General features: G+C 45.2%; 1 protein-coding gene across 2 annotated transcripts in view; it reads left to right on the forward strand.

Annotated features, from left to right (window-relative positions):
• The window catches only part of LOC144113952 (uncharacterized), a 120,111-nt gene that overhangs the window by 72,704 nt on the left and 34,507 nt on the right, over positions 1–12,900 (forward strand). For both annotated transcript variants that reach the window (XM_077647366.1, XM_077647367.1), the window contains exons 9-10: positions 680–854; positions 12,403–12,544. In XM_077647366.1, the coding sequence (XP_077503492.1) occupies positions 680–854; positions 12,403–12,544 (317 nt within the window). The remainder of the gene's footprint in view (positions 1–679; positions 855–12,402; positions 12,545–12,900) is intronic.

The following is a 12,900-nucleotide window of genomic DNA, read 5'->3' on the forward strand; positions in this document are numbered from 1 at the left end:
CTTTTTTGACATCATAATCAAAATTCTGTTGGCGCATTGGGAAAATATTTTGGCAGTATGCTGCAAAGACTCTAAAGTACCAAATAAAACCACTCTCATCATTTACAAACCAGGCGTACTACACAAAATACAACGTGAATGGTAAAACGAAACACATGCCGGCAGGCGTAGATTTTCCAGGCCTGTGAGACGAAGTCTCGCTATTGGAACTGAAATCTGGTCATTCCACATCATTCTCTAACTCACCACTGCTCCTAAAAAAAAAAAAAAGGCATCAGAACTGACTAATGTGCTTGCCTTTGAGGAGCACGCGGTGAAACAGATGCCATGATTGCTGACCGGTGGACTACGTCCGGTCAAAGATTCATTTTTCACGTCACCACCTCTCGTTAGAAAATGAAAAAACAAAACTGAAACCAAAGAGTTGGTGTTATAAAAGCAAACTAGATAGCGCAGCTTGCCCAGGAGTGCCAACATGAATTTTGTGCTGCAGCTTCAAATGGTCGGTTATATTTGATTGATGGCCTATGGCGTGGTAACGAAAGAGTTCATTTGTCTATAGCAGTATGCAGTCATGCATTGCCTTATCAAGTTTAAAGCTGTAGAAGAACCGGCACTGGTTTTATGGCTTTGACACAGTATAGTGGATTTGTGTGAAGTATCAATTGCACTTTTGCAGGCTCATGACTTGAAAGTTGGTGCAGACTCTGATGTCGAGACAAAAAAGGCGGTCACGAGCCGAAAGCGTGGCCGACCACGATGCACTGCTCAGCTCTCGGAGAGCACATCCGGCACTGCCTGCACGACCACCACTGGGTCTGATGTAATAGCAGGTGCACTGCAGTCCGTTGATGGTAAGTGCCAAGACAGAAGTGCTGGCTGAAGCTGTCCGCACCTTTAAGTTTCTGAAACCATGCTGTGGCAAACGGTCGAGAAATATTTTTCTGGATGCAGGTATGCCATGCTTCACTTTTTTTTTGTATGTTCAAATCATTGTGTATACCTTCTTCACTAGAAGGACCAGAAGAGTTGGTTGAATAATTGTTTCCTTATGATGGGGAAAAATGATGATTTCCAGCGGTACTTCTAGGAAAAAATTTTGTTCATACAAATAACTAATGTATCTCCTTTAAGATACATGAAAATGTAGCTTAGGGGGGAGCGCAAGTTTCGGGGATGAAATTATTTATTCTTTTGCTAGGGAAAAGATATTCGGCATGCTTATTGAAAAGCTCACTGAATGCTTAAATATGAAATTTCACTGAAATATCTTCAGTAGTTCTTACATAATAAATTTTTATATGCTTCATTGCTATTCTAAACTTACAGAAAGCCTGGCGTGACAACAAAGCATGGTACGAGTCTGCAGTTACTGTTACTCTTTACCCAAAGAAATGACTGATGCTGTGACATTCTCTAAATATTTTTAGCAGCTTCTTTTTTTTCTACTCAGAATGTAAGTCCCCATGTAAAGCCCTCACCCAAGGGCCCTTGAGGTATCTTAATAAATAAATAAATAAATGAATAAATATTCACGCTTGCTAAATGTGCTCATTTTGTCATGTAAAATTAGTGACTGATTAAAAAAATGAAAAAGTAATTGAAAAATCTAGGAACATCACTACATAAAAAAATTATCAAGGAACACAATGTGACAAACCGCATGAAAATCAGTGAAACCATTGTTGTGCTATGCTTTCTGTAAGCAGGGCAGTCAGGTCAAAAAAGACTTGAGAAAACTGGAATTTTCAGAGATTTTGGCCAGATTTTTGCTAGCTGCAGCCACAGAAACATTTTTTATGAGTCACTTCTGGGTCATCTTCAGGGTATAATTACAAGGACCTTATAGTTACAAAATCTTATGTTTTGTAAAATTCTTTTTCTTTTTATCCAAGATTTTTTTGTGATTTGAAAGCTGCGTCTCCTCTTAATAAGTTGCTCTTTCTTGAAATATATAAACTGCGTTCAAAAGAATGTTTGTTTAAAGGGACACTGAATCACATTTTGGAAAATCTGGCTTGCAGTGGCGTCCTACAGTTTTTCTTGCTGCATACTCAAATATCGATCCCAAATTAGGCAGAAACAAGCACGAATGGTCCTTTTTACCAGAAATATGCAGCCCGGGCTGCAGGGCCTACCATGGGTCGCGCAGCTGCCTGTGATTGGTCATGAGGTCGTGACACCACATTGGAGACCGGAGAAGTTGCTGATACAAATCCGGTGCTTCATGGAGTGCAGATTGAGTTTTCTGCAGTGCTGTACTGTAAATCTTGTTAATTTGCCACCGTTAATTCGGATAATTTAGACTGCCACCAGAGTCACGCCCAACACCCATGCAAGTCTGTGGCATTGGAAGCTTGTTTATTCGGACGCCGGGGGGCCCACATTGGTTAATTTGGACGGGCCACCGAAGGGGCGAGATATGACGTGTTTGACAGGCAATCATCCAGATATCCGTCCACAGGCCTAAACTGCATATTACATTGCCTCCGCACCTCTCTGATGTGTGCAGAAAGGCTGGCATGTTGACGGTTGACAGGTTTCTGCCAACTGGCTGCGAGAGAGTCCGGCTGCATAGTTTTGTTTTCGGAGCTTTGTCCCCAGCCCGCAGCGACAGCAGCTATCTGCTGTGCAAATCAGCAGGCCAGCCAAATCGCACACCGTTTGGTATGGCGATTGCCTTGTTGTGCATCTTTTTTTGATGTTTTTGAAGGCACCATGCTGCTCCGGTGCCGATGCGCATTTCCGTGGTTTCCGTTCGCATATTATGTCCGTTCTTCCCGCCCCCCTGAAACTCCGTGCTTGTCACGCGCTGTTCGCTGTTTGTGCACTGAAGCCTCTTCACATGCGACACCACATGCAAAGAAGCTCCAACGCTACCACTCCTGATGGCATGCACAAAATAAAGCATTTGACTGAACTGTGAGAAATCGCTGTTATCGCGCAGTTTTCATGTTAAAAGAAGGTAACAGTTGGCCAGGTTCCCTCCAAATAAATTTTGCTTTCACGCTTGAGTGATGTTTGGCAGTTTTGGGGAGCCATTCAATAATTTGTACGTTTTTTCCACTCTTGGAAGTCCGAAATAATGAGGCTTTACTGTGAAAGCGATTATGGCGACTATTTGTTTGCTGACCTCCACAGAAAAGGATACCCCAGTTCATTTATTCCAAGTTTCACTTGAAACCAGAAAAAGATTTGGAAGGTGATCCACATTTATTGGAGGTCCCGGTAGCCGCGGCTGGTGAGCCGGCGGAGCGGGCTGTCGATGTTGCTGGCCAGGTCAGTTTGTTCTTTTTAGGGCGAGCGAGGTTGCGCTCCTAGCTTCATCTTCATCACGATGCCAGCTTCACTATGAAGACACAACCAAAACAATTATATATGCTTAGTCCAAGCATATGCCAGCAGTAAAGGCATGTATGCATTCCATACGTAAAAGGCGGCGGCGATAAATCGCCTCATATTCTCGGAAAGGTAGGGATGTGAACAATATATAAGCAGGTTACCATCATCGGATGCCTCCTGCCCCACCTGAAAGACTGTCATTCTAAAGAAATGGCCCAAGGCATTGTGTACAAAATACCATGCTCTGCTGGAAAGGATGAAGCAGCACAAAGCAGTAGCTGAGCACTGCGAGGCATATGACCACAGGATTGACTCTGATGGGAATATTGTGTTGGAGACCAAGCCGAATCTACGCACAAGGCTGCTGCTTAAGTCGTGGTGTGTTCAGCAGATGCCGGGAAATATCATTTGCTCCTCTTCCTAGATCCATAGTTTAAATTTAGTTACCTGGCGATCAAGTATGTGTGTTTAAAAGCTACAACTCGCTCGCAGTCATACCGAGTAAGGTTTCGAAACGTCGTGTTTTCTTGCATGAACTTGGGTAGCGTTCATTTCTCACTTAAATTTGCATCCCAAACTAGACAGACCTCTGTGGAACATTTTCATTTTAATCGCATAGCTATAATTAGTGACAAGGCAGCAACAGGTGGAAAAACGAGATGCCATATATCAACAGCTTCGATGCTTGCTTGCTTGCTTGCTTGCTTGCTTGTTTGTGTGGGCGTGTCGAATTGTACCTTACTCGGGATGGCCCAGGAGGTATGGCCTGCCTGTGCTGACGAGACCGATACATGCCTGAGCCTCTATAAAGCTTCTGCAGGGGCTCCGTGAGCATGTAAGGTGCGTGCCATGCAGGAAAGCATCTTGCAGAGCCACCAAGGCCTTCGACTCAGACTCTTCTCAGTAGCCTGTCAACACGCAAATAATTATGCCGCTTATGGCACAACGATTAGCACAAATGCCTGTAGTGTGTCCCCTTGCATGAAAAAAGGAGACGCACAAATGCAGCTACGTGCTGAAGCTTATCTGTCCGTCCCATCGCGGGGTCACTCTCCATGGACTGTTCACTGTCACCGCTTCATGCAAAACTCCACGCACAGAGAGACCTGAACTGTCACAATGTATCGAAATTTGAATTTGAAGTAGAAGCCTTTAACTCATGTTTCTTCTTTTAGCAGAGGCACTTGGCAATGGTGACCATACCTCTGCACCATGAGAGGTGGCTCAATCACACTCACGGTTACTTCGCGCTCACATCCACTCACTCGCACTCACAACCGCTCACTCACGAGTCACAACCATTCACACAGGCTCATGTCCACTCACCCACATTCACGTTCACTCACTGTTTCTTGTTTGTTCTTGTTTGCTGTGGGTGAAAGATTTACAGCCGCGGTCAACTGCGCTTGTGGCTCCCCTGGCACAGCCTTGGTCGCACAGATGTCGTGCTTACCTGCCCGGTGCTCTGTCTGGCTCTTTGGCCAATTTTCACAGTTTTAATGCTCGAAGGAGGAGGTAACTTATCATGCATCTTTCATATCCTGAGCCAATGTTGCGCATGTATGCTCCCGCGCTTGCTGCCAAGAAAGACGATGAATGCCTGTTTAGCTTTAGCTAAGATGCTTAGACACGCTTTCAACAGTCGTTGTCTAAGTGACAATGATGGGTTTAATGACATGTCCGTGAGTCTGCATTAACATATTGGAGGTAAGTGGTGACTATGAATACTTTTCGCGGCATGGGAAATGGAGAGTTTTTGAAAAGATCCTGTGAGGTCCTCACGAAAAGAGAAATGCCTGGAATGGGCACCAGGTACAAATTTGCCCTGTGGAAAAAGGATGCAAAGTGTAGTGGCCGTTATCAATCCCTTTACAACAGCCTCTTTGGTTTACTTTGGCACACAGTCAAGAGCAGGGCTGGCTTTGTGTAGCCAGAGCAGGTATGCATAACCAGTTTGTGGACATGCCTGCCGTGCAGTACTTTTTCAGCGCTACACACAATCGCTGTCTGAAGATGGCTTTAGAAACCAGCACGGTGTTCTCGCTTGAGTCCAAAGTTTTCCTAGCTTTGCGTCCATAGAATGCCATGTATTTGTAGCTTCATTATATTAACAAAGTAGATTTTACTGCTCTTTCAGTGTAACGAAATTTTATTGCTGGCTGGAGACGAACCTTAGGAAAAATTGTGCCGCAGGCACGAGTGGTTCAGCGGAGTGTATGCCGATATGCACATCGAAGCATGTAAGTGATACGGATGCCGCTCGGCTTTCACATACAGAGCGCATAGGCAGACTCAAATACGATACGATGATAACAGTGGCAAGCACGCTGCTGGCTGCACCATCTGGGGCAGGCAGGTAGCCAGGAATTTTAAAGTGAAAGCTTTACTACGGCATATTCTGCGTGTTTTGCTGACCGCACGGCTTTGACCTCCAGCGACCTTCAGCATGTGGCATGTGAAGCTGCGCCGAAACCGATGAAGAGCGGGAGCTTCAACAGCATGTGGCATGTGAAGCTGCGCCAAAACCGATGAAGAGCGGAAGCTTCAAAAGCAAAGGCGCATAATTGGCTCCCTGGGAAAATGGACACCTCGGTCGCGCTTTAAGCTACATGGCAGTAATGACAGATGGGCTCTGCTTGCATTGGCATTGACAGCATTGTGGCAGAAACGCGACACTGAAGCTGTAGGCCGTCGGTGTTCATTGTGTTCATTGGTGTTGACAGCGTTCTATTATGATTTTGAGGAAAGGAAGAGCGCATAACTGGCTCCCTGGGTCAGTGGTCGCCTCAATCGCACTTTGAGGTACATGGCCGTGGTGAGAGAGAGAACTGGGCTGCATGCATTAGCGCTAACAACGTTGTGGCAGACACGCGGCACAGCAGCAATAGGCTGCGGCGTTCATTAGGTGACCAATCTCTCGTGATCAGTCATTAATTTAACTGCCAGGGTGGCAGGGTGAACGCGCCGCCTATCCAGTGTTTGGAACGCACTCAACGTTACAGATGCCAAGCCGTGTCTACTTGCCCGATATACCACAGCTTTCACTGTCTCACCAGGTTCAGCAGTAGTTAAACCGCAGATAATTTTTTCTTTCCATAGCTCGCTGCGCTGTTCTTAACTTAAGTTGAACCCTTTTCATTAGGCTACACATTTCTACCCCATAGGTAAGTACCACGGTAAGATACAGCTTGCTCAATTTCATTGAAACTTGTGGGGCTAGTTTGCATCACTGCTGGGACCATCTCTGCCAAATTTCATTATTCAACAACAAGTATGAAGCTATGAAGCACGTTATGAAACGTTTATGACAAGAATAACTATGCCTGCTTAGGAAAACTATCGTTCGGAAAATAAGGGTAATTTTTCTATATCATTATTTTATGTGGCCTTAGGGATGTCCAGAGCGCACAACTGTAGAATTATTTTGCTTAGTCTTGCTATATTGTAAAAGGATGCTACCATATAAAGGTTGGCATTGGTTTTTCATTTTGTACCAGTTTGTTTAAAATCATTTTTTAGCATGAAAAAAGGAAAAAATAGACAAACCGAGCACACAGTTGTGTTCCTCACAAGATTTCGCTTCAGAAAGCCTGCTACAATGCTAATGTTACCAAGTAATATTGGGACAATAGTTTTCCTGAGCAGACAGTTTACTGAAAAAAAAAAAGGGGGAATGAGAAAAATGGACTCGCAAGATTGAAAATCACCCCACTTTATTTTCATCACTCCAGTGTTCAAGAAAACCCCCCTGATGAATAATGAAATTTGGCAGAGATGTTCCCAGCAGTGATATAAACCAGCCGCGCAAGTTTAAGTCATGTCGAGCAAGTGTTGCCCCTTAATTCGAACTGATTACCAAAGGGGTATCGCACCTAGGAATTACCGGCACAGCTAGCAGTCGTCAAAATAGCCCTACTCAAACCTGAATTGCATGCAACAGAGCCGCCCGCGTACCTCTGATGTGCAGCCAGCGGCTAGGTGTGGTGAAAAGCAGACGGCCATCTCTGAGAATTGTCTGACCATGTAGTTTTGGTTTCGCCTTTCTGAGCTTTGCACCAGGCAATGGCGGCTGTCGGCCATGCATCAGCCAGCCAACCGTGCATGCCACTTCGGACGCTGGCTGGCGCCGCTGTGTGTTTCTCTTGCTCCCATCCTGCATGGCTCTTTCATTGCACCGAAACTGTGCACTCGTCACGTGCCGTTCACAGTTTGTACTGTGAAGCACGGCCGCTCATCTGATCCAGGTGGCTGTGGGTGAAGCCTTACAAGTGATGCCGCCTCTTGTGAGGGGTCTCCACCGCTACTGCGTCGCACTATGAAAGATACCGGGGGGCCCCAAGCTTGCTGTTTTGGAGCAGTTCTGCTTCGATGCTCCTAACAGTATGCAAGCATTAATCATTGATAGAAATGTGACAGATCAGTGACAATCTTTCGCCAGATAAATTTTTTGCGATACAAGCAGTTCTTGTCAATTCTTTTTTTTTTCAAGGTTATTCAATAATTTTAAATTTTTTTGCAGTCTCTTGAAATTCGAATTAGTCAGCTTTTACTAGTAAGTATACAAGAAGCTGTCTGAACTGTCTGCCTTCACAACTAAAAGAGTTACACTTCCATCTAAATCTCTTTTGATTGTTGTGTCAAGTCTTTGACATCAGTTGTCATATTCGTTTGTGCTGCTCAAGAAAGCAATTTCCTTTGCTGTCAAGCACAAGTAGATATTGCATGCCTTACAGAGCATCATTGTTTGATTCTGAATCTTATGCTTATCATAGCATGCTTTGTAATTTCTTCATTTTCCTGTTTTTTGGGTTCCCGTAACACAAGTTTGCAGGACGTGCAGGAGGGGTGCGGGTACATATGACGGGGTCAGATTCGAAAATAAGCTCCAGAAGCTCTAGTTTTAAAGCAAACAAATCATACTGAGAACTTCGAGTCACTTCGGGCATGTCATGGTGCGCTTTACAATGGGCTTGAAAAAGGATGAAGCATTGCAGTAGCTAATGAGCTGGTCCGACTTGCCCGCACCCAACAGCCAGTATTGTAGTCTTTGTTCAAAAGAAAAGAGGCTTCGGCATTGTTATTTTAGTCCATGTGTCCCTCTTTTTCGCCCTCCTGAAGGAGCACTGACATTCTTGTTGGCTGAGTGCATCACACTCATCATATTTACTGCTTGGCAATCCGTCTATTGAAGGCAGAGAATGTTCAAGTCGCATACTCGACGATTGTTATGCTGTGCTTTCTTTTCCCATTTCGCGTATTTGAGTTCATTTGGAAATCCATGACAATCTTTTTTTGGGGTCCCAGATGCCTGCGCTTTGCGGTCATATAGATGAGTGAAAAGGTGTGTAGAGGTATAGAAGTTATCTGAAATACCTCTATACCCTTGGTCATAGTAATGTGAACAAAATTTGCTTACAGCGCTTAGTTTGAAATATCGGTGGCACAGCCCATTCACGTTTGAAATAACGGCCTACGTTTTACAGACTCCAATGGAGCGTGGGCAGACAAAGTTGTACAGTTCGAATTAACCAGAAATTCAAAATAATGACGTTTGAATTAACGCACTTTTACAGTATATTGTCAGATGCCAGAGCGTGCTTTCGACTTCGCCATGCTTTCGTCCCCAGAAAAGTTAAGCTTTCACTGGAAGAACCTCGCTTTTCAAGCTTTCATGCTCCTGCTCCACTTACATCATCCTCTAGGCCGCCGCGGTGGCTGAGTAGTTATGGCGCTCGGCGGCTCGATCGCGGGTTCGATCCCGGCTGCGGCGGTCGAATTTCGATGGAGGCGAAATTCTAGAGGCCCGTGTACTGTGCGATGTCACTGCACGTGAAAGAACCCCAGGTGGTCGAAATTTCCGGAGCCCTTCACTATGGCGTTCCTCATAGCCTGAGTCGCTTTGGGACATTAAACCCCCATAAACCAAACATCATCCTCGTCCAAGACAGAGCAGCCCAAATAGCGCAACAAAATGCTGTCACGACATTACTCGTTGTGGGAGAAGGTCCCCACAGGTGTCCTTGTTCCACTAGAGATGCAAGGGAGGGACTTTCCTGATCCCATGTAAAAATCAGCGCAATCAGCTTCATCATTTCATCTGGGGTGACCTCCTGCCTTGAGCCTGCCGGGCGAGCATAGCTCTGTTTCTCTAGAATATGCATCCAAGCACATCCAAGCCAGCACAAATAGTTTTAACTATTTCTGCTGGGGAAAAAAAGGGAGAATCAAGTCCAGTGCTTTCAGATATCTTCGTGAGGTACTGCTCCTGAGAAGCCACACCTGCCTTTTCGTCCAGGTGGGCACCCTGACTTCGTCTTGGACAGAATTGAATACGCTTCTGTGTGGGTGGCAAATGATCACGTCTGTGTGTTGTCAAAACTCTGAAGTACAAAAATAAAGCATCGTGAACATATATGGAGCAATCATAGCATCGAAAAACTGCATCGAAAATAGAAATGAGGCTCACCTGCGAGCAACCTTTGAAGGTCCAAGTAGATTTAGCAAAGACTCACTGTCAGAGATAAACTCGTTCCCCACATCATCGCTAGAATCTTCACTGCAATTTAGGTCCAGAATTTTGAAAAGGCAGAATTGGAATCATTCGTTCGACACGGTTTTCGTTTTGAGCTCCTTTGTGAGGTAGATGCCATGTTTGTTTACAAAAGCCACTAATGCGGACCGAAGATAAAGTGTCTTGTAGTGGAGGTGCAAGGAACTACTTGAAAGCAAAAATTGTAGTTGTTAAGCTAGTCATTGGATGGTGTCACGAGTTGATTTTGCAGTGTGCAAACTCGTCCATGTTAATCATAATTGGCCTATGGGCGTGGTCATGAAAGAGATAATAAGGCAAAGTAGGAGTCAGAAAATTCATGTTTTAAGCAGTTTTCTGTCAGTTTGATTTCAGGCGTGTACACTATTTACCCTATAAATACCTGTAAGGGCCGCACCTGTGTATGGGCCACACCCTGTTTTCCCCAAAGTAATATTAAAAATATTTATATATTCCTGTGAGGGCTGCACCCGAACATTCCACGACCCATGCAGGAATAGCCTTCAAAATGCATGCACCGTGGCCTCTGCGATCGGCTCCGGCTGCGAGCAACTGCACGCTTGATTGCGGAGGCCACGCACGCGCACAGGAGCTTCCAGCTGCCGCCCACAGATAACACCTGAGGCCACGGCTCATCATCATCATCGTCAACTTTTAAATCAAAAGCTTTACTACGGAATGTTCCGAGAGTTCCGCCGGCCATGAGGCTTTGACCTTCAGCGCGCGGCATGTGAAGCTGTGCAGAAACCGATGAAGAGCGGGAGCTTCGAAAGCAAAGTGGACACCTCAGTCGCGCTAAGCTATGTGGAGGTAGTGACAGATGTGCTCTGCATGCATTGGCATTGACGACGTTGTGACAGAAATGTGGCACTGAAGCTATAGGCCATCGGCGTTCATTGTGTTCATTTGCGTTGGCATTGATAACGTTCTATAATGATTTTGAGCAAAGGAAGAGCGCGTAATTGGCTCTCTGGGTCAGTGGACGCCTCAATCACGCTTTGAGGTATGTGGCCGTGGTGAGAGAGAGAGATGTGGGCTGCATGCATTAGCGCTGACAACGTTATGGCTGACACGCGGCACTGCAGCAGTAAGCCGCAGCGTTCTTTGAGTGACCAACCTCTCGCGATCAACCATTAATTTAACTGCAAGGGTGGTAGGGTGAACGCTCTCTTGTGTGCAGAATCACTCAACGTTACAGACACCAAGCCGCGTCTAGTTGCCCGATACACCACAGCTTTCGCTCTCTAACCAGGTTCAGCAGTAGTTAAACCACAGCTAATTTTTTTCCTCCACCGCGAGCTCCCACTATCGGCATTAGTATCACCAGCTCCAGCTGTCAAAGGCACAGGAGTTGTGGTTGCGTGTTAGTTCACTGTAGTTGTGGCTTTCGCGTGCTGCCGCTGAGTGTTGCAGTTTTAGCACAATGGGCAAGCGCCTTAGTAGCTACATGGCTGGGAGTGTGCTCTCGAGCTCAGAAAGCGTTCGGCGGGCAAGAAATTCGACGTGGCCGAGAAGTGCGTCCGACGATAGTGCAGCTAAAAGGATGCATTGAAAAACACAAGGTGCAAAAAACGCGCTTTCCTAGGCAAGCCGTGCAAGTTTTCTGAACTGGAAGAAGATCTGCTCTGTTATGTGATCGAAGTGCAGAACAACGGCTATGTGGTGACAGCAGTCACGCAGTCATGCTGTGCGACTTCTTGTGGGATGAGCGTGTACCAGAGCACAGCATGTATGGTCTGCACCCCGAAAATTGGCTCCCAAATCTGAAGAAAAAAAGCGCGGCCCTTACACACGTTTGTACAGTATTAAAGCACATTATGAAGGGGTTCTACTTTGAGATAGTGACTACAAATCTCAAATTTTGTGGGTCATGATTTCTATTTCAGTTCTGAAAGTATTTTCTAATGTCACCAAAATAGCTCTGTTGTCCAAATTTGTCCACATAGGTGGACATTTTATGGGCAGCTATGCCAGAACTAAGGTGTGCCTTACTAAGAAGTGTCGCATTCAACCTATTCAAAAATAGAGCACCTAATCTGCGTTGTCTGTTTTTTTCCGATTCTGCATGCGATGTCACACAGGCGGCTGCATCCACCAGTTGGCTACACTGGAAAATTTTCCTCTTATTTTGTGCATTGCAGAAACCCAGTTCTGGCACTCAAAGTTGTACCCTATTTCAGTGTCATTTTTAACAAAATTAAATTTTTTTCTGTAGTGGCCAGTATGACATGACATGAGTAGCAAATGTGATTCATTGGAACTAGTATTAGTTCTGTGGTATGATAGTGCTACAATAATCAGCAGCATACTGCAGCTGGTGTGCATTACTGAATAGGTTATGTAAGCACCATGTAAGCAATGGTACATGCTTCCAAGACTCCCTTTGAAGCCAGAATGAAAACAGAAATGATCCTCTGTGTGTTATAGAACCACGCACAAGTTCATTTTACTGCAACAAGAAAGAAAAGGAGTCATTTCCACTAACTTATTATAATTCCTTGTATTACTAGATGGCGACTTGGAGGATGGCAGCAATGAGGCACTTGGCAAGCGTCGAGTGCGCCCACCAAAGAACCTTGAAGATGACTACTTGGTGGCTCCAGCAAGACGGCGGCGGGCAAAGAAAGAAAATGCTGCTGAGAGGCAGTACAGGCGAGCACCTTTCTAACATTTTTTTTTTTCAGGAGCAAGAAAGTAATCTAGCTGGCTGGTGATGCACAGCCTTGTACAAATTTATCAAGTTTGCACTAAAAACTTAACTGCGTGCTGAAGACAATTTTAGTAATATTGCCTAGCTTTACAAATAGATGAAATAATGACCAAGTAGCAGCGTGGCATGTTGCCACGTTATGAGAAAAAGGACATGAATACAGCACTGCCTTCACACTCAATTTACCCTTATTTTTTGTTCAGTCAATGTTTCTGCATCGTCTGCATTTTTGTATGGAGACTCCTGCCAGGAAGTGAGCCTTTGGAAGCAGCGAATGAAGAGGAGAAAGTACTGGAGA

Source organism: Amblyomma americanum, chromosome 1, assembly GCF_052857255.1.
Source record: "Amblyomma americanum isolate KBUSLIRL-KWMA chromosome 1, ASM5285725v1, whole genome shotgun sequence".
Taxonomy (NCBI): domain Eukaryota; kingdom Metazoa; phylum Arthropoda; class Arachnida; order Ixodida; family Ixodidae; genus Amblyomma; species Amblyomma americanum.